General features: G+C 44.2%; 1 protein-coding gene across 1 annotated transcript in view; it reads left to right on the top strand.

Moving 5' to 3' along the window:
* VAV2 (vav guanine nucleotide exchange factor 2) overlaps positions 1 to 22,686 on the top strand; it is a gene marked incomplete at its 3' end in the record, with an annotated part of 139,098 nt that overhangs the window by 81,508 nt on the left and 34,904 nt on the right. Inside the window, exon 3 of the mRNA XM_042478722.1 lies at positions 17,428 to 17,486. Within this exon, the coding sequence (XP_042334656.1) occupies positions 17,428 to 17,486 (59 nt within the window). The remainder of the gene's footprint in view (positions 1 to 17,427; positions 17,487 to 22,686) is intronic.

The raw sequence follows: 22,686 nt of genomic DNA, 5'->3' as shown, positions 1-22,686 counted from the left end.
TGCAACACTATCCCAGTAATGGATTCGAGGAAAGGTCAGGGAGATGCACTGAAGTTGTAATGGCTGTTTTTTTCGTGTGTGGTTTGTTTGTATCTCCTTTATGGCAGAAGGGGCTGAGACTGAGCCTGCTCCGCACAGCCTTTAGCATTTTAAAAATGTCACACGCCATAATTCATGCCAACGGGTTCTTCCCCGTCTCTTGCTAGGTTGTTTGCTGCGCTCTTGTTTCAGCAAACGCATCTCTGCAAGAAGTGCCACTTTCAAAGTCAAACTTCATCACCCCCATAAGTACTGTTGGAACAGAAGTCACTTCTCACAGAAGCCTTTGACTCGCTTTGGACTCTCTGCCAGCTTTGCTGCTGAAAGGACTGCAGTGTGTCTTATTTTATGCTAGGAAATCTACCCAACATTGCCTGGCTTGACAGTAATGGTTTGGTATGCAGCTCTCATCGCAAGGCCTCCCAGAAGTAATTTGTTACCGTTAATGATTCAAAAAACGTTTCAGTAACTCATTGCATTACTTGGTATATTACTCATTACTTTTAAGAGTTTCCTCTTTTTAAAGTATGATTGCAAACAAAAAACACAGAAGTGGAGGATAAGAGTCAGAGCATAGGTTAGTCATGTTCATGAATACAAATGGGCCACATTTCCAAAAAAATGCATTTTCTTGAAGTTGCTATCTGTAAAAGACACATCCATGCATAGCTAAAAGCAGTAGCCTCTTCAGACGATTCAATGACAGAGAGGGAGATGGCACAAAACATGAAACATTCAGCTAAATGTACCTTTAAAAATACCTAAAATCATATTTGAAAGTTGCTGTAAAAGGTGACTAGAAAATGTTATTCTGTTGCTTACATGCCTTCAGGTTGGATCCAACGTACGGCAACCTTAAGATGAACTTGTCAGAGGATTCTTTTGGCAAGGTTTGTTCGGAAAGGGGGGGCAGCTGCTATTGCCTTTCTCCGAGGCTAAAAGCAGGGTTGGGCAATGGGTGACATGTGGGTGACATGTGGCCCCAAGACCGTTTTTGTGGACACCAGAGTTCCCAGGGGTCTTTCCCACCAAAACCTTTCCCAAAAATGTCCCCCAAATGGCCTCCCTTTCCCAACCCTACTAGAAGAGTGTGGTTTGCCCATGGAAACTAACTGGTAACCCAGTTGGTTTCCATGGCCAAGTAGGGATTCAAACCCTAGTCTCCCAGATTCTTCATCTATCATTCAGACCACTCTTCCATGCTCGCTTTCTGATTCATGTTAGTGACTACACCAAAAGCTCCCAATATTGTTCTTGTTTCATTATGGCAAAAAGAAGTTACAGGGACCTAGGTTACTTCTAACCCTCTCCTTCCAAGCTGTGCTATAAAGCAGTAAAGCAAAGAAATTCAAGGCAAAGCCAGAGGGAAGCTCTGTGAGGGAGTGTTTGTGTGTATGCGCCTTCAGGTCGTCTGCCACATTATGGAGACCTTATGAATTTCATAAGGTGTTGTTGTTGTTGTTGTTGTTGTTGTTGTTGTGTGCCTTCAGGTGTTTTCCAACTGATGATGACCCTATTATGAGGTTTTCTTGGCAAGATTTCTTCAGAGGGGGTTTGCCATTGCCATCCTCTGATGCTGAGAGAGTGTGACTTGTCCAACATCACCCAGTGGGTTTACATGGCCAAGCTGAGATTCAAAACCTGGTCTCCAGAGTCATAGTGCAATGTTCAAACTACTTCATCATGCTGGTTTTTCAGGATTTTCTTAGGTAAGGAGGTGATTTTGCCAGTTCCTTCGTCTGAAATATAGCCAGCAGCACCTGGTATTTGTTGGCAGTCTCCCATCCAGGTATTACCCAGAGCCGACTCTGGTTAGCTTCCAAGATCAGGCTGGATCTGATGCCTTTCAGGTATTTTGGTGACTTGTGTGCAAAGGATTTCTCTATAAAGACATCTCTGCCTCACCCTGTATACTCACTTGAGGTCCTGCCCGGGGTTTAGAGAAAGTGTGAGATCTGATAATCATGCACAGAAAATGGAGCCAGTCTATACGTCAGCCTCTCTCGTCGCTGGGAGCATCTCGAAGATGTCCCCACCCAAAAGAGGTCAGAGCAACCCGTGCCACATTTGTCGTCATGGCTGTTGCTCCTTTGCTGGGCGTGCGGCTGGTGCTTTTGAGCCGAACCCAGCCTAATCCCACATCCCGCACCCCACCCGGCCCTCGGGCTTACTTCCAAGCCAAGTGGCTGAGGCTTTTCCTTCTCAAGGAGCTTGGAGTTGTGTGCAGAAGGAGAAAGGGGGAAAGGGTGAGGGGTCCCTTGGGGGACTTGTTTCTTTGTTTGTATTTCGGGAGGTTCTTGGCAAGCGGGTTCGTTGTAATAAAGGTTTTACAAGATGTTCAGTTTGTCCCCAGAGCCCCAGAAGATGGCATTTCAGTTAATGAGATAATCAAGAGGCGGCTGCTTCCTCTGCAGCGGTGCAGACAGGGCTGTGCATTTTTCTCCTTTTGTGCGTGGGTGTGTCCCCTTTGCCAAAATAAGCGATGGTTCCAAGTGGTGAACCCAAAAGAAATAGTTTCAGCTTTAATCCCTGAAGGCTGAGGTCTGACTCAGGCCTCTCTCTCTCTCTTGTTTTGCATAGTTGAAGCCGACATTGCAGAGTGGGACAGAGATGCCTTCTTTCTCTTCTTAATATTCTTTAATAAGATGCTGAACAACAACAGGAAGAAGAATGCAGTCATTGTTATGGTTGGCACTCCACATTTGCAACTTTGACTTTTGTGGATTTGATTATTTTGCAGTTTTGATTAACATGTTCTCTCTAGGGCTCTCTAGGCCCTCCAGCGCAACTTTGCCAGAAGTTGACCATAGAGTTGTGCTAGACTTCTCTCTCCATCCTTCACTCATTTCCTTCATGAAGCATCAAGATCTCCTTGGAGGCTTTATCACGTTTTGCTTGGCAATCTTCCACAGGGAAGCTTCAGCCAGCTGTCCTTGCCCAGGAATGGATCTGGCCCTGCCATGCTTCCTTCTGTCTCCTAGGGTCTTTCGTCTGCAAAGTATTATTATATTCAACCCAATGACCTTTTCAAAAAGGTTCACCAGCATATCGGGTGCCACACCTGCTGATCTGAAATGAAGTTGCCAAGTCATCTCCCACCACCATCACCGGTTTGATCAGCAAATCTCCAGCAGGGTCCCTGGCTTGTGGAAGAGGAAGATTTGGATGGTTTGCTTTTGACCCGACTTGGACCAGATGCTCTTGCATCCAAGGGGCAACTGGCAGGCTTCCCCATTGAGCTAGCATTGCCCTGCAGGGGACATGTCTAATCCAGCCACATTCACTGTGCTGAAACATTAATGAGAGTTGGTTTTCTCACCCCCAAGTTTTGTTCTTCTTAATCCACGTGGTCTTCCTGCTTTTGTCCTATCTATCTATCACAGGAATGGAGACCGTCTAACCCCTGAATCCCACTTTGGTTGGCCCAAAAGTCCCATGGCAGTGCCTCATATCTTTCCATTTTTTTCTCATTTTTCCCCAGTTGTTTAACGGGTGTTTTTTCTCCTAGAAGACCCAAAATGCTCCGACGTAGTGATTTGCCAGTCAGCTTCCCAAATTGTTGGTTGTCGCTACAAACCTACCAAAAGTGGTGACTAGAGTTATTCTTCCCCATCTCAATCTGGGAGGAAAGGTGGGTAAGAAATAACAACCTGAGTTTATGATGGCGATGGTGATGGCGATGATGATGTTACGCTCATGGAATTACACATAGCAGTTACACAATGCCATCGTGTTAATTAATTGCGACATTGTGCGACTGAATGTGCAGTCCAGTGCATGTGCTCCTCTCATGCATGCTGTGCATTAATGTGTGACATGCATGGGCTTCCATGCACAGTAGAATCACATGTGCAACTCTACTGCGACACCATTCAACTAAATACAGACATTCTGCATCAGACAAAAATGTCTAGCCATTTCCGTAGGAGAACTTAACGCATGCATAAGTCACCAACAGAATTCCAGCCATTACTTTCTTGTGCTTCCAAGCATCTCAGGCAGCCTGTTCTGTTTCCAAACCCTCCTGACCTTTGGGTGGTGAAAGAGTTCAGAAGGAAGGTCTGTTTTTCCCTTGGGTGAACATTGACTTGGCTGAGAAGCCGAGTCGTATGGTTTATCGTGGAGGAAACTTGGTTTAAAACTCTGACAAGAGGTAGGTAGCTTTGGGGGAAAGAAGGCATGAGAACAAGGAGAGGGAGGGAGGGCAGTCTGCTGGCCCAGAGGCTTGTAACTGTGAATAATTCAAAGGCTGAGTCTTAGTGAAAGCCAAGAGAGAAGCTTAAGAGAGTTTCAGAGCTTGGAAAGTTGCTTGTTACATTTTGGACTATAGCACTAAGAATCCACCAGACATTATGGAAGCAGCAGCCATGTTGAGCAGGGAAATTTAGGAGGCTGACATCTAAAAAAGTAACTTTTACAACTTTTGGTATTTTCTGTGTTGGTTTTTTAATTAATTTATTTATCTAAATTTGTTTAATGTCCTGCCTTTCTCCTTGCACAGGCTGCTTAAATCCAGTTAAAACAAGGCACGGCTAAAACACTGTTTGTGCAAAGGTTTTTAAAAATCTATTAAAAATAGAAGGTTAAAACAGGTTTAAATGCATTTAAAACATAATCATAAAAGAGAAAAACACCATCCCATTAAAATCCCCATCCCCTGCATTGAATTATAAGCCAAAGGCCTGCCTAAATAAGTTCTTTGACTGCTGCTGGAAAGAAAGGTGAGATGGGTTCAAAGTAGACAACAAACTATTCTAGTCCACAACTGCCAATGAAGGCCTTGTAAACTCAGGGCCATGGTTTGCTCTTGGCCCCATTTATTTGTCTTTGTGACTGAAACCCATTGCCTTGGCTCTTTTCTTCCACATCGAAGAAGACCTTAGACATAACTGTGGAGACCAGAACTAATAAATACTTTCTTTCCTGCAGATATCAAGCGCTAGAGGGTCACTATGGATGATGCATTAACTCTCTGCCTTCGTTGTTGGAGCTGTGTGGATAAATTTACTTCCACTGCTGCATTTCGGGGTGGGAACAGGGAGCCAGTTTTCTTGGCTTGCTCTTCAGTCTATTTACATTTGCAGGCTGTGGCCTGAAGCAGCATGAGAAATTAAGTTTGCTTTGAACAGAGAGACAGAAATCTCAAGTTTTTTAAGGCGTAAATTCCTGCAAAATTCAAATGACATCCCTGCACAGTTCACCTTTTTTTGTGCAAAGGATAGTGGGGTTCTGTTTTGTATTGTCTGGGACTAACTGCTATTTTCCAAGCAGATGAAATCCCAGTGATAAAAGCCAAAGTTAACCTCTGCCTGTTATCTGTCCAGTGTGTCGGCCTTTTTCTCTTCTCATTACTGGATCAAGGTTGTTGTTTTCATCTTTGGCACGTTCACAGCTCTACCTGCACCTCAGTTTTTCTTCTTATTCCCTCTGTTAACTTCCCCATTAACCTGAAAGCATCCTCCCTCCCCTTCCCAAAGCCTATGCAAATGTTAAGAACCTTGCTCCCAGGTCTGTTGGGGGGAAAGATCTATCATATTTCCTGCTTACATACCGAGGCCTTGATCAAGATGGATTAAGTGTAATGCGGATTTAAGCTGCTTTCTGGGAAGCAAGTCTTGAATAGCTGTGTGTTTGCTTCTGGCTAGGATGGATGTTCCATCTGTTTCAATAAATCCAGTCAATAACGGGCGGAGAGGGAAGATGACTCCTGATGCATTGTCTGCTGCCGCTGAGAAAATGGTACAAGGCAGGGGCTCCGATTGTGCCTTGTTCAATATGTCGCCCAAATCTCGAGAGTGGGATCTTACACTGAGGTTTCATGGTATAAATAAGAGCTGTTCAAAGTGGTGGTTCATAAGCCAGTGCTGGTCCCTTAGAAAACCAGTTGTAGTCAGTGGAATCATATAGGTTACTGGTCCGCAGCATATGGCGAGAGGAGTTGCCAGTTCCACACTTGAGAAGCACCAGTGTAAATCCCCATGTGCAGAATAATGCATTAACTGTGCTATGCTTATATTTGTGTTGATGGCACTGTTGCACAAGTGAACCAAGTGGGGAGCTGAATGCATAACCAGATGTGCAATCCAGACATCGCAATGTAAATTTGTGACCAGTGCGCATTTCTTACCTACATGTGCCACTTCATTTCTACAGCCTTGGATCCAATTTGAGCATTTTGTAATTCCTTCTGTGGGGGAAATTTGCACATATTAAACAGAAGCTTGCAAAATGTATTTTATACATTTTGGGTGACCCTATAATGGTATCCCTTTTTGTGGATTTTGAATGATACTCCACTTTGGTATATGGCCGACAGGGCTACCCCTGGATATGGTTTCTGGCACACACAAAAAATGTCTGAGTCTTCCTTGCCTAAGAAAACCTTATGAAATTAATGTGGTTGCCATAAGTCGCCAGGTGGCTTGAAGACATATAAGCACATGCACATGCACACAAACACACATAAGTCGTTCAACATAAGGTTTGGTTTCCAGACCTTTAATTATCATGGTTCTCCCCCTCTGGACAATTTCCAGCTTGTCAATATCCTTGAACTGTGATGTCCAAAACTGGACATTGGATTCCAGGTGAGGTCTGACCAAAGCAGAATAAAGTGGCACTGCTGCTTCCCTCAATCTGGACATTATAGTCCATTGATGCAGCCTAGGATTGCATTGGCTTTTTTGGCCAAATAGCCTTTGGGACCACTGATCCGCAAGACCTCTTGCCTCAAGTGGTCTTTTTGAGGAGCTCCTGCCCCCTTGACTAGCAAAAGATCCAAAGGGTGGTTCATGTCCTGAGCATTTCTCCTTTGGGGTACCCTTTCCTCTTGTACCTTCCACTCCTCCACAAATGTTCTCCTTTTTGCTGAGCCCATGCTTTCAACCCTCTTGTAGTAATTCCTCCTCTCCTCATGTAATAATTATTCTGAAGGTTATGGGGAACATTTCCTCTCCATAAAGCTGCACCGTCCCACCACAGAGATTTTGCAAGAGTGGCAGTAAATTTCTTGGCGAGTTTTCCACTTTGGAGTCCCTCTCCTCCTCCTCCTCCTCCTCCTCCTCCTCCTCCTCCTCCTCCTCCACAAAAGGGACCATTAACAGCTCCATTCCCAACCCTTCACTATGCCTTACACAGCTGGTTGGCAACAGATGAAGCTCTCCCTGCCACCATGGAATTGTGACATTAATTTTTTGGAAGCCTCTCCAGGTTTTCGAGAGAATGATACCCTTGTTACATCATTATAATCAAGTGAGTTAGAATGAGATTAGGCATTAACCGGCAGATTGGCTCAAGGTACTTTTTAGCACCCTAGGTATGGTTTATATCTCCTGCTTTTCCATTGCTAAAAGATCACCTTCAATTGACTGATACAATAACTGTGTATAGCAAGTGTGGTAAGTTTAGGCCCCCGTGTTTCTGCCATTGGGGGCCACACAGATTGCCAAAACTAGCTGGAATGGCACCGTTTGGTTTGGAAACGCAGACATTTTTCAATGTTAAATGGCGTGTGGAAAGTGTAATGTGTTTGAAAGGTCAATTGCTATATCTAGAGGCACCCATGAGAAACAATTTACTTTTTCTTTCTTTTAAGGTGCATGCAGAAAAGAGGTGGTCTGCGGAATCTGGAGGAGCTGCAAAAATGGCCTTGGAGGGGTTCACAAGTTGCTCCAGGACCCGGGTTTTACAGAGTATCAGGCTCCCACATATTACATTGCAGATTATTATAGATACATTGCAGATTATAGGTGTGCAAGAATCAAAAAGCTAGCTGTGACATAGTTGCCAAGGAGGTAGTAGTTTGAGAGAGTGGGTCAAACTACAGGCAAGAAGTCAAGTTTTACCCAAGTGGCCATCTTTGAAAGACGTATGTGTGCCAAAAATTCCCATTTTACAGATGGGAATTCTTTCAAACATAATTTTTGGTTTTATGTTTTGTTATGTTTTCCTTTGTGCTTCATTTTATCTTGTCTCATTGAGTCTCATCTTGAGGTCAAAAGTGAAGAGTAAATAAAGTGACACAGGATAATGCAATACATGCACCAGGCGGACCGGTAGTAATACATATGAAATATTACATTGGCTGATAAGCTCTTTCGGATGCAGGGAAGTGTTCCAAAGCAGCAACATAGTTTTGGTGAGGTGAGTGAAGAGATAGGAACGGCTTTGCCTATCCCACCTGGTTTTACGCATGCTTTTTTGCAGGGACAGTTACCTCTTGGTAAAGACATGCTGCTATCTGGAGAAAAACATTCCTGGCCATCAGAGTCTGTTAAGGTTTCTAACCCTTATTATCTTGAGAGGTGTAAGCGTTTGTGCCCATAACGCCTCGCCAACCCTAACACAGCCTGACATGGATGCTCTGAACTGTGGCTAAAAGGTCGGTGGACCGTCTGTCTTAAGCGCTGGGCCTGCGGTTTTTTAACCCTCTGCAAAGCCTTCTGCTTTCTTTCTTTTTTACCAGGCTATTAGTAAAAGTTGGGATCTGATGGAGTGCCTTGTGCCCCAGGCAAAAAAGGAAAGGGGGAATTTTATCTACCAGAAAACAGAAAAGATTTCAATAGACCGCTTGAAAATGTCTTCCTGTCCACCTCCCTCCATCTTTCAACCCCAGGCCTTTCTTCCTCCACACTTTGATCTTCATTATTTTGGAGAATAGGGTTGAAACTGTAGTAGCTGAGGAGCAGGGATGGAAAATTGTATTATTTCTACAGTATTGGTGCACTCTTACTCCTCTTAGACGACAGTTCACACAATTATTTTTTTCAGCAGAAGCTAACCAGGAATGCATTATGGTTAATCAAAGATTAGTTTCAGAAGATGGTAAGATGGTGATGGGCTCTTCTTTTATTCCTTGTTTGGAGTGATTGGAATGAACAGTAATAGTTAATGGATTTTTATGGACACTTTCCAGTACATAGGCCAAGTCATAATGGTAACCAAATGTGTCATTAAAATTATCTTTCATGTAATAATTGGCCTGTTATTATAATTGCATCTTTCTGCAATGGAGCAGAGGTGCTGCCACGAGAGGCTTTTTATTATTATTATTATGCCATTGTATATAATGGGACTTGATTATCCATGAATTTTGGGGGATCCTGGAACCAAATGCCAGCAGCTACCAAGGGCCCACTGTATGCCCTTTTCCACATCTATAATGTTCAGTTTCTGACATCACTTCCCAGGGCATTGTATAAAAGGACAGCTCCCTGCTCTGAGACATTTGCAGTGCAAAGACTGAAGTGGGAAAGTGTAGCTTTCATGCAACATCCAGGCCCAATTTTTGCAAGACTCCTGAAAGAGGGAATCCTTGTGGCTCCCAAGTTATGGAACAAGCTCTCTTGAGATAGTCTTGACTAGTGCCTGCCTTGTGGTCTCTTCAGTGGAAATTCTCAAGGTTTTGATTACATGTTTGTTATATATTTTGGGAGAACCTGCATGGTGCAGTTGTTTGAACATTGGACTATGACTATGGAGAACAGGGTTCGAATCCCCATTCAGGCATGAAAACCACTGGATGACCTTGGTCACACTCTCTCAACCACAGAGGATGGCAATGGCAAACCCCCTCTGAAGGAACATGCCAGGAAACCCCATGATAGGGTAGCCCCAGGGTTGCCACAAATTGGAAGCAACCTGAAGGCACACAGTAACAAATAACAAACATATTTCAGGCCTGAGAGACCAGGGTTCGACTCTCTGCCCAACCATGGAAACCCACTGAGTGTTTGAAGTCACAGTCTCATTTTTCCCCATGTGCCAACAGTTGTATCATGGCACACAGTGTGGGCATGGCTGGTTGTAACTATGACTCGCAAAGCACTCTAGCTCCCTTTTGCCTTTCTGCCTATTGAGAGTGGTGAATTAAAAAAAAGGACATGCAGCAGCGGTTAAATCTTGCATTCCCCATGGTTTCCAAACACGTGTTATGGGCAACCGGAGTGACTGGGATTGTGTATTTGCCACCGACGTGAAAAGACCATGAATAATTGATCTGGCATAAGTGAGTTGTCGTGTTTTCAGCATTGCGTATAGGTTGACATGGTATGGGAACGGGAATGACAGAAGTTCAAATTTTCTTGATGTGCATAGTATAGTAGTGTTTCTTTGTGGGTTTGGTTCAAAGCCATGGTTTTGGGGGCATTGAAATGATAACCATTGATGTTGGCTTTCCAGAGAAAGAAGAACTGGAATACCTTTATTTGCATAAGCATACAATCATTCAGTAGATAATTCAGACTATGGTAGAATTGGGGGGTGGGATTTGCAGGTATATTCCCTGTTTCCCCCATCATTTCCAAGGAATATTGAAGAATGCTTTGTGTTTTAAAGAATAGTTGGATGAGGAAGTACTTAAACAGGGCCAGATTATCAATGGTTCAGTTGGTGCAATTGCTCCAGGCTCCTTACAGATCAGAGGTTTAGGGTTTTAAAAAGATAAGTAGTTTCCTTTCTTTGCTCCTTCCAATCATTCCTTGAATCTCCCAATGTTTCTGTTATCATCAGCAGTCTCTGTGTTATTTCAGTCATTGAACAAAAATGCATGGAATCAGGGTGTTAGCCTCTCTGGCGTTGCAAGGCCAAAAGAAATGTGTTCACACATGAAGATTTTTATGTTGCTGTTTATTGTTCTTGCCTTTCCATGTAGTATTTCTTCAATAGTTTTGCTTATTCTCTGTGTTGTTGCTGATACACATACACAGTGGAGTGCAAGGGCTGGTTTTTAAAAGTGCTCCAGGACTCAAGCCACCTTAATCTGGCCTTGCACTTAAAATATCTATTGGCGAAGGGAAGCTGAAGGAGACAAATGCCATTTGTTGGTGAAAGCAAAGAATAGCAGGAAAAAAGCAGCCTAGTAAATGCTCAGTTGTTTTCTGCAGCATTGCCCCCACTGTTTCCACACACTCTTTTTTTCTCCATTGGATCTACTGAGTTCCACACTAAGTGCACCCAGTGGTTGCATGGAAATATTCTGCCACAGAGACAGTGTGCACTGTTCCAGTGTGCATTGATCTTGAAGTGGAGTGCACTGTTCCAGTGTGCATCCATCTTGAAGTGGAGTACACTGTGCCAGTGTGCATCTGCTTTTGGGTGCCTTTGGTACCCAAGTGATGATGCAATGCACTGCCATACAAAGGTTGATGCACACTAGCGCAGTGCACCACAAGATGGATACACACTGGTGCACAAAGGTAAACAGAAGCTGGATGGCAATCTGTTGGATATGCTTTGATTGAGAGCTCCTGCATGGCATGGGGTTGGACTGGATAGCTCTTCTGGTCACTTCCAACTCTATGATTCAAAATGCACACTGGTGCAGTATTCTGCACCTCAAGATGGACTCACACTGGTGCAGTGCACTACATCCCAATGTTGATACACTCTGGCATAGTGCACTCCACTTCAAGATTGATGCACTCTGTACAATTATTCCTAGAGGCATTCTGTGTGGGGTAACGGTTTGAGCATTGGACTACAACTCGAAAGACCAAGGTATGAATCCCTGCTTGGCCATAAAACTCACTGGGTGACTTCAGGCAAGTCACACACTCTCAGCCTCAGGGAAAGGCAATGGTAAACCTTCTCTGAGCAAATCTTGCCAAGAAAACCGCATGATAGGGTCACCTTAGGTTTGCCATAAGTTGGAAACGACTTGAAGGCACACAACAACAATTACAGACCAACAATTACAGACCAACCAGAATTACTAGCATTACTAATCCCCATAACCACAGATGATTACTCCATTAGATTTCTTATTGCTGAAAAAGTCCATAAACAGCTTCTAATCTCCAGTTGGCTTATCTTTTAAAGTTCACATTAATTTGGCGATTTGGCATGGAGACATAGATGGGAATCACTTCTTGGCATCTTCCTGCCCCTTCCTGAATCTCATACTGGGAACAGTGGGTGAATGAAGATATCATGTGCAATCTCAGAGGTTTGAGCACCCCTTAGTATATGATCATTCCTCCTTCACACAGTCCCCCATTCCTACGTAGCTGCTGTTCTTATGATTCTAACAGGGGAGGAAAATGGATTCTTTCACTCTTCACTGGGTCCCTTTCTTCCACCTGAGGTCTTTCACACTGGAGTATCCTCTAATTTTTAGTAAATCTGCCACTTTGCGGAAAGCGATGGCCCAACCAGTTTTATAGGATGTGCAGAAGGCAAATATTCTAAACTCATTCTACATTCAAGATAATATACTGAAGCTGTTTGACATTTAGACATGTTATTCTAAGAACTGTAAGCTGTTCTGTCACAATATTTAGACATTGTGTTTTAATGATATGTGCTGAAACCTGGCTTTCGTTTTTTTTCTGCTTATTTAATCAAGTGTTTACTTTTGTCTCTTGTGGATTTTAAGCATTTTAAAAAATAGTTGTAATGTTCTTTCGATGGTAAAGAGGTTTGAGCATTGGACTATGAAACTGGGAGACCAGGGTTCGAATGCCCACTCAGCCATTAAACCCCACTGGATGACCTTGGGCAAGTCACACTCTCTCAGCCTCAGACGAAATCTGATGAAATCATACCAAGAAAACCACATAATAGATTCTCCTTAGGTCTGCCATAAGTCGGAAGCAACTTGAAGGCACACAGCAATAACCAATGGCATTCCCTTTTACTTCTTGCTTTATTAAGTATTACTTATGTCATTAGAATTAAAGCGACAGCAAAGTGTGTTCCTGGACCCACACAGGTTTTCAGCTCTCCTTGTCGCATCTGCCGTTTCCAATTTCCACATGACTGAACACTTCTCAGATGTTTAGAGCTTCGGTAAGACAGGAAGGCAATGGGGGAATTTTATAGTTTGCTTTCCTACTACTGTTAGTTTGGGGCAACGGCCAGCAGTCCCCTGTTATTTCAGTATCACAGGTATCCTGATAATACAGCTGAACTGAAACAGTGTTTATAAGAACAGGCTTTTTAAAGAGTTTTAGTGCTCGAGGCATTTGCTGACCACATGGCTAGTGCTTCCAGCCCTGATCCCTGCTGATCTGAAATATTAATGGGGCACAATTTGTATTTATTTATTTATGGCCCTGCCAGAGCCAATGGCAAAATTCCCAGTGTTTTCATTCAAGGAAAGGACTTGCCTTTTGCTCATACGCCTTCAGCCTGTGTAGGTAACTGTGAGGGTGGTCCATCCATCCCACCTCTATGGTACCAAATGTGGGACCTCACCTTGTTCCACTGCTGCCAACACCATTTGTGGGGATGTTCTAGATATTCTTGTGGTTCCTGTGTGAGACTTTAATAACCTAATCCAATGATCCCCAAACTTTGGCTGTCCATATGTTTTAGACTTCAGCTCCACGAAGCCCTAGCCAACTTGGCCAATGGTCAGGAATTCTGGAAGCTGGAGTCCAAAGCATCTGGAGGACCAAAATTGGGGAACCATGGATCTAATCACAACATCACTATTGAATAACACGATTAAATACACAAATAAAGGAATACATAATTAAAATACTCCCAACAGATGTCCATCCAGCCTCTGTTTAAACCCCAAAAAGGAGACTCCATCATCATCAAAGGCACCATCTTCCACGGTCGAACAGCTCTTACTGTCAGGAAGTTCTTCCTAATGTTTAGCTGGAATCTCTTTTCCTGTGGCTTGAATCCCAATCTCTGGATCATGGTATAATGGTTTGGGTATTGGATTTGAACTCTGGGAAAGCAGGATTCAAATCCCCACTCAGCTATGGAACCCATTAGGTGGCCTGGGAAATGTCACACTCTCTCAACATCAGAGGAAGGCAACGGCAAGCTACCTCTGAATAAATCTTGCCAAGGAAACCCTGTGGTGGGTTTGGCTTATGGTTGGCATAAGTCATAAATGACTTGAAGGCACACAACGAAACCAAAACCAACATGGAACCCCAAAAAAGCTACATAGGCACATTTTGCCACTCATCTACCATAGTGATAGTGGAGCTGGCAGCTTCTGTGTCTCAGTTTAGAATAAAATTTCAAAGGAGTTCTCCAATGTGCTGAATTCTGGCCTGATATATGCCTTTAGCCTAGACCAGTGGCGAACCAATGGCACGTGTGCCAGAGGTGGCACTCAGAGCCCACTCTGTGGGCACATGTGTTGTCGCCCCAGCACAGAGTTTGCTAGAGTTTGTTACTAGAAAGCCAGAGGGACATGGCACTTTGCAATAAATAAGTGGTTTTTGGGTTGCAGTTTGGGCACTCGGCCTCTAAAAGGTTCACCATCACTGGCCTAGACTTTTAAAAGTGCTCTCCAAGTGTACAATTCCTTTGAAGCATCAAATAGAAACTTCTCTGTGTGTGTGAGTGTGTACACTTGTCAGTGCGACTGCCATTTGTATGTTGACTCATGGGAACTGTGTGTATTTCATAGGGCTTAGACAAGCTACAGGAAAGGAGATTCCGCCCTCTTTAAAATAACTTGCTAGCCCTATGGGCAAGACTCAAATAGATCAGTGGTGCTTGATTTAAATAATAGATCTGAAATGTGGAATTCCATGTATACTTCCACACCCCTGAGCTCAGCTGTGTGTCCTCCATGGGAAGAGCTGGATTTCTCCGTCATGACCCATGCATGAACATTATGCCCACATGGGGGTGGGGAGGAGACCAGGTCCCACTTGTCTCCTTGAACCCCATCTGCAGCACTGGGTCACTTTTTGCGTGTGACTGTCTGGCATCATTTGCAACAGCCACGCCATGTGTCAGCCCCAATCAGAGTCACAAGAGGGTTGGAGGAGGCGGCAGTCATGCCCGAGTGACCCTTTTGTTGGCGTTTGCATTTTCACGACAGGTGCCCATGCGGTACCTTTTGCCTTGGCTGAGGACAATACTGTGCCTTAGCTAGAGTGCATGCATCACAAGTACCCAGTTTGGACTGTCGTGTTTAATTGGCTAGATTCATCCATGAAGATGTCTTGCAGTCAACAAAAAAGTGCCCTCTTTGCTTGTGAAAGGACCAGGCTTTTATAAATGCTGTTAATTTAGTTGCTTTTACAGTCTGCCCTCCACATTTGTGGCTTTGACTTTTGCGGATTTGATTATTTGCAGTTTTGAGTCATATCTTCTTTCTAGGAATCTCTACATCCTCCAGTACAACTCTGCCAGAAATTGATCATAGAGTTGTGCTGGAGAACCAAGAGGTTCTTAGAGAAAACAGTTCTCTAAGCATTTGTAGGTCCTCCAACATGATTCTATGATCAATTTCTTGCAATGTTGCACTGGAGGACCTGGAGAGTCCCAGAGAGGTGTTGTCTTAGATATGATTATATCATGGGGTTTTCTTGGCATGGTTTTTCAGAGGATGTTTGCCATGGCCTTCCTCTGAGGCCGAGAGCATGTGACTTGCCTAAGGTTTCATGGGAATCAAACCTTGGCCTCCAGAAACCATGCAGAAGCAGACAACTAAAGTGTTCATGAAAGATGCTGACCCAGCCTCTGTTGAAAGGACTCCAAAGGAGAGTCCACCACTCTTTGACTCTTGAGCAGGGCTTTCAACCAAGACGTTCTTCCTGAAGTTTGGATTGAATCACTTGTTTTGTAATTTGAATCCCTGGTTCTAGTCTCTGGAGCAGCAGAAAGCAAGCTAGATCCACCTTCTACCTCTTCATCTTCTTCTTGTTGCATGCTTTGAAGTCATTTCTGACTTACGGCAGCCATATCATAGGTTTTCTTGGCTAGATGTGCTTTGACCTTTTGGCCATCCATGGTATCCATGATGATGATAATGATGATGATGATGATGATGATGATGATGATGATGATGATGATGATGATGGATTTGTTGAGAGGAGGTTTCCCTTGCTTTCCCCAGAAGCCAAGATCTTGTAGCTTGCCCAAAGTCACCCAGCGATTTCATGGCTGAACCGGAAATTGAACCCTGGTCTCCAGTCATAGTCCAACATTCAAACCACTATCCCATCAGCTGTTTAATGATGGCTGTCACATCACTTGTCAGTCTTCTCTTGTTTCATTTGTATCAATGTTCTTTAATCTATATTGCTAGTGGCTTTGGATCCCGTCTTGGGTGAAAAGTAACTCATTAATTTGAATGCCGGAACATATGGATGGGTGATGCGCACCATCTTAAAAGAGGTATTCTCCCTTCTTGGGTGAGGAATCCATCTTCTGAATATATTTGGAGAGTTAATTCATTAATCAACTAAAACAAATATAATTAATTAACTCCAGATGTCTTCATAGGTGTTAGCTTTGATTAATGTTATTTCAGAGTCAATGTACGTGTAGAGCGGCTAGTGAGGGAAAAAATTCAAGTGCTGTGTCCCAATTTAAAGTGGCTTCCTCCAACCAATCTATTCTTTATCATACCATGGCAGCCCTGAACAAGAAAGTGGTTATCTTGGTTAGCAGATTTTGGATGTCAAGAGGGCAGCAGCGTAGGCCCAAGGGTCCGATCCACCAGGTGGTTCTTTTGTGCACAAGCCAGTCCAATTATGAGCTTCATTTGAATGAAGCAGAGGGATTTATCTCTGCATTGGAGTCGGAGTCAGTACATTTTTGCTGAAGGTTGTGGAAGAAAGTCAGGAAAGAAAAAAGTGTTGCCTTAAGCAAAGTACCCCAGCCCCATAGCTGCAGCAAGAAGACTCTGATAATACTGTTGTCAAGGACCTAACTGATTTTTCTCCTAATGCAACATTTCTGGAATCAGCAGAACATGCAAGAAGGGAACCTTCTCCTTAGCATGCACACCTAGCACCACCGCCACCCAAAATCCGACAGCATACACCACCCTCAAAATCTGCTTTGGAGATTTTCAGGAGGCACACAAGGCTTTTGGGAGAAAGCGGCAAGGATTAAGATCCCAATTGAAAATCAGGTTGGATTTCACCCAAATTCAACACAAGCACAGAGCTACCCTTCAAGGTTGTTTCAGGGGAAAACAGTAATAATGCATGTGAAGTAAAACGCAGAGACCTCCACCCAGATGTGTGCCCAAACCTTAATGGATTTTGAAACGTTATGTTTTCTGTTGGGATGTGAGAGAGAATCACAACCTTATGGATATCAAGGGAAGTGTCTGTGGGCACCTCAGAAGTGGAAGATGCGGCATTAGGATGTGCGTTTAAGGCTACACAATCTCGATTAGCGGCCCATAAATAGTTATTGTACATGGGAGAGTTGTATGCAATAAGAGTTCATCATACTATTGAAATTACTAATGAACAAGGAGATAATTATGTATATATCCATTGTTAAGGCTATCACGGTGCTCTTATGTATGCCATAAGTGTTATATATTCAATTATATATCCCTTTCCTTCCTCTTTCTTTCTTTCTTTCTTTCTTTCTTTCTTCATAAATCCAGAAAAGTTGGAAGTTCATTGTTTAAACTGAGCATCTGAACTTTTCTTTCTTTTTTCTCAGGTGATCTCAGCTGTCTCCAGACTGTCGCACCACAGCATCGCACAAAACAAAGGAATTAGGTAAGATACATCACATTCATGTGTTACTTTGACAATGTAGACAATGGTGAGGAATACTGGGTGTTGCAGTCCAGCAACAACTGAGAGGCTGCTTAGTTGCCAATCCATCTTTGTTGCTGGTTTCAGGGATTTTAACCCTCTTCACTTCCCTCCTGGGAACAGGTGAACTCTGTTTCTCTTTCTTCATGCAACTAAGTTTTGGAGTTTCTTTTTTTCATGCTCGGTCTCAGCATGGCCCCTGCAAAGTTTATTTTGCAATGACAGTTGCAGCAGAGAGAAGCGTGTGCAACGCTGGATCACCAAAAATATATATATATTTATAAAATCTGTGTTTTGCAACCTTCACCCTTCGTCCTCACTCCTGCTGGCCTTGTTGGATCTCCTGCCAGAAGAGTTGAAAGGAAAGCATTTCTTCCCCTCCTCGCCAACCCAAGTGTGACATCCTTCGTTCTTACTGTGATCTTCAAAGACTGGCTCTCGCGGGCCAAAACTTCTAGAGCACACGGTCCTCCTCCCTGTGCATAAAAACATAAATAATACTAAGAAAGTTGGCTTGAGGAAGCAGCTTAAGACAGGCTGGTGGACACAGCTGGGGTTGGAAGTGTCAGGGATTACATTGTCTGAGGGGGAGGGAATCTCCTAGCCCTTGTTATGAGAAATGCTGCTCCTAAATGTGAAGCCACAGAGCATGGTCAAGATTTTAGATTGCTCAGAGTAGCCTAAGAGTTCTGCAGATGGACTTCTGCAACAGCTAAAGAGCCATTTTGTGGTTGGAGAAGAGAGGGATAAGAGAAAGGTCTGGCCTTGCCTCATACCCAGACACAATGGCCATTGAGATCTGCCTGGGTCTTTGGCAGACTTGAAGATGAATCAATCAATTGGTTGATTAATTGAATGTATATCCTGGCCTTTCTCCCAAGATGGGATCCAAGGGGGCTAAGTGGTAATATGGTTTTTAATTTTGTTTTTAACATTGGACTGTTTTTAAAGTATCTTTGGTGAGCCACTTTGGGTCTAATTTAGGAGAAAGGCAGCATATAAAATACATATATACCTGGTGACCTTGTGGATGAGAAATCTCCAAGACTATGTGACCTCCATTACTCTGCTTAGGTCCTGTAAATTCATACCTGTGATCCCTTTAATAGAATCCATCCATCTAGCATGTGGCCTTCCTCTCTTTCTCCTTCCCTCCACCTTTCCTAGCATTATTGTCTTTTCTCGTGGGTCTTGCCTTTTCATGATGTGTGCAAAAGCCTCAACTCAATCCTCTGGGCTTCCAGGGAGATTTCCAGCTTGAGCTGTTCTAGGACCCATTTGTTTGTTCCATATATAAAGTCACTTTATGTAAATCCTTTATATAAAATGGCAAAATCAAAGTTTGCTTCTGGGAATTATTTATTAATTTGGAATATTTTCAAGCTCTGGACGGTTGAATACGTGGATAGAGAATCCATGGATATGGAAGACCAATTGTACTTAGAATTCTCTGTGAGGGAAGTACAATGCTGAAATTCAAGGGCATAGGCTAGAACTCTCTAGCAGAGAATGCTAAGTCTCCCACCAAAGTGCAAATCCCATAGCAGAGCACTGTGGCTGTTAGCATAGTATTAAACTTCTAAAATTGTGCAGTGCGGATGTACCCTAAGTGTTTAATCCCACCCCCAATGTAGTTAGTGAAATTGTATAGAATAATTAACATTCACAGAGTTTACTCAAGTGTCTGTGGGGGGCTATGGAAGCTTTATCTTCCAAAGCGTAAAGCATGAATAAATAGAAGAACATAGTTGAAGCACATTTGGAATGAACTGCCAGTGTGGTGCTGCTAAGATTAGACTTAGTGGATGGCAGCTGTAGCTGCGCACAATGCCACACGTGCCTTTCCCTTGTCTTCTGCCACACAATGCCTGGATTGTACATGGAATACAGAGTAGCTTTTTGTTGAAGCCCGTCAGACTCCGTATCGACTTCCTCGTCCAGCAAAGAGGTGACTTCATTGATCACTGACATGGAGCTGGCTTTATCTCTTCTAGTCGATGCTGTCTCACACACCATTCAGCGCTTCCCTCGCCCCCTCTTTGGGATTCTGCTTTCATTTCCCTACTAATTAGAAACATCACCCAATTACATGGGCCATGCCTCCTGTCTTAGGTTGTTTGCTCACGTTGCAGGATGGCGATCAATATGATGGAGCGTTGGGAGCCGAAATATCTTCCAGCCACATATGGGATGCTTCTATGCTCAGAATTGTAGCAGGTTGCCTGGATGCAGGAGACACACTTGTGTGCTCCTCTTGGGTTGAAAGACTGAATGTGAAAAAAACTCACCTTGGAAAAAAGATTATCGTTAACTCACTCCAGGAGGAGGAATCATAGAATCATAGCATCCTAGAATTGGAAAATACCCCAAGGAGAATCATCCAGTCCAACCCCTGCCATGCAGGAATACACAATCAAAGTAACCCCGACAGATGGCCATCCAGCCTCTGTTTAAAAACCTGCAAAGAAAGACCCTCCGAGGGAATGTGTTCCACTTTCAGACAGCTCTTATTGTCAGGAAGTTCTTCCTAACGTTGAGGTGGAATCTCTTTTCCTGAAGCTTGAATTCGTTGCTCTGTGTCCTGTTCTGTGGAGCAGCAGAAAACAAGCTTGCTTCATCCTCAATACGACACCCCTTCAAACAGGGCTATCATATCACCTCTTAACCTTCTCTTCTCCAGGCTAAACATCCCCAGTTCCCTGAGCCTTTCCTCATAGGACATGTTTTCCAGACCCTTCACCATTTTAGTCACCCTCCTTTGGACACATGGCTCCAGTTTCTCCACATCCTTTTTAAATTGTGGTGCCCAGAACTGGACACAATATTCCAGGTGGGGCCTGGAAACAGAATAGAGTGGCACTATTACTTTCCTTGATCTAGAAACTATTCCTTCACCATTTTGGTTGCCCTCCAGGAGGAGAAAGAGGAGCAGGAAATGGAAGACAGAATGAAGGAAGGGCACAAAAACATCTCCTTTTTGGCCACATCTCAGCCAAAATGTTATCTGGGAGGAACACTGCATCATTTCCAGTTAGCACTTTGGTTGGTTTATGGCCCCTAAATAATAATAATAAATAAATAAAAATTTTATTTGTACCCCGCCCTTCCAAAAGATCAGGGCGGCTAACAAAATGCACCAAAGTGCAAATGGCATACAAGTTAAAAACACATATAACTTAAACAACAATCCTTAAAAACAATAAAAAACCCCTTAGCCCAACCTCACGGCCACGAGAGAGGAGGGAGGCCCACAGGATATTTAGTCGGGGAATGCCTGATTAAATAGGAAGGTTTTGAGACCCTTCCTAAATTGGGCCAGGGTGGTAGATGAGCGGAGCTCCGTGGGCAGCGTATTCCAAAGGGCTGGGGCAGCTGTGGAAAAAGATCTTCTGGCTGTGACAGCCAACTTAGCCCCAGGCACCTTCAGGAGTTGCTGCCCAGATGTTCTGAGGGTGCGAGGCGGAATGTACGGGGAGAGGCGGTCCTTCAGGAATCCTGGGCCCAAGCCATTTAGGGCTTTATAGGTAATAACCAACACCTTATATTGAGCTCGGAAGCGGATGGGCAGCCAATGGAGATCTTTAAGCACAGGTGTTATATGGCTGGTCCTGGGAGCACCAGTGACCAGCCGCGCTGCCATGTTTTGCACCATTTGCAGCTTCCGAGTTTGGTATAAGGGTTGCCCCATGTAGAGTACATTGCAGAAATCCAGTCTCGAAGTTACCAGAGCGTGTACAACAGTTTCAAGGTCCCTCTGGGCCAGGTATGGGCGCAGCTGGCGAATCAGCCGAAGCTGATAACAGGTACTCTTGACCGTCGCATTCACCTGAGCAGTCAGGCGAAGGGACGAGTCAAGAAGCACCCCCAGACTGCGCACGGAGTCCTTCACGGGGAGCGTGACCCCATTCAGGACAGGTGGAACCACCGACATTCCTGGACCAGAGGAACCTATCACTAGTACCTCCGTTTTCTCTGGATTAAGCTTGAGTCGGTTTTCCCTCATCCAGCCCATTACTGACTCCAGACAGGCCACGAGAGGAGAGACGCCATCCCCAGTCACTGCATCAGTCGGAGACATAGAGAAAATAATTTGGGTGTCATCAGCGTACTGATAACCCCGCGCCCCATGTCTCCGGATGATCTCTCCCAGCGGTTTCATGTAAATGTTAAATAGCATGGGAGACAGAATGGCTCCTTGAGGGACCCCGGTTTTAAGGGCCCGCTCGCTGGAGCACACGTCCCCCAGCTGCACCATCTGGGACCTCCCAGAGAGGTAGGAACGGAACCACTGGAGCGCAGTGCCCCCGATTCCCACCTCAGCCAGGCGCCCCAGAAGGATACCATGGTCTATGGTATCGAAAGCCGCTGAGATGTCCAAGAGCACCAACAGGGACACGCTTCCCCTGTCGATGCTCAGACGGAGATCATCGACCAAGGCGACCATGGCCGTCTCAACCCCGTGACCCGCCCGGAAGCCAGTTTGAAATGGGTCCAGATAATCCGTTTCATCCAAGAGGTAAATATGGAGAGTTTCAGGAAGGTTTGAAGTTGTGGTGGGTGCTCATGAGTTTCTACAAGTTTGGGGTTTGGATGGTATTTGAGGACCAAAATCATCCCGACCCCTTGCCAAAAAAAAGACAATAAATGGGAGTTCAGGGTGTTTAGAGAGACCGGCATAAGTCCCAAACAGGGCAATCAGATGTCATAATCACAAAGGAGGACAAGACATTGTAAAAGTTGGACATTCAAGTAAAATGTGGGACATTCAAGAAAAATGTAGGACATTATTAAATGCAAAGCTGAAAAAAACCCACGGATATAATTATAAATCCATGCTTCTTAGTCATGCTCAAAATGGGGGACATTTTGGAATTCTTCCTGGACAGAAGGCTGAAACATCCTGGAAAAGGAGGACGTCTGGTCACCCTGGTCCCAAACATAGTCACATGGAATGGGCTGAAAGTAGAGAACTGCTCCCAAATCCAGGAGCTCTTTTTTGCAGAGGTCTTTCAAACAAAGAGGAGCCATTTTATACTCAGAAAGTGGGGAAGGCATGCTATGAACACCAGCCACGAATCCAAAAGAGGTTGGGGTCACCAGCTCTCTCTCGGAGCCGTTCATTCGTTCATCTGTTCTTTTGCAGCATGATTAATGTTTACCA

The sequence above is a fragment of the Sceloporus undulatus genome, chromosome 7, assembly GCF_019175285.1.
Source record: "Sceloporus undulatus isolate JIND9_A2432 ecotype Alabama chromosome 7, SceUnd_v1.1, whole genome shotgun sequence".
Classification (NCBI taxonomy): Eukaryota; Metazoa; Chordata; class Lepidosauria; order Squamata; family Phrynosomatidae; genus Sceloporus; species Sceloporus undulatus.
This window is presented reverse-complemented; position numbering and strand designations above follow the sequence as displayed.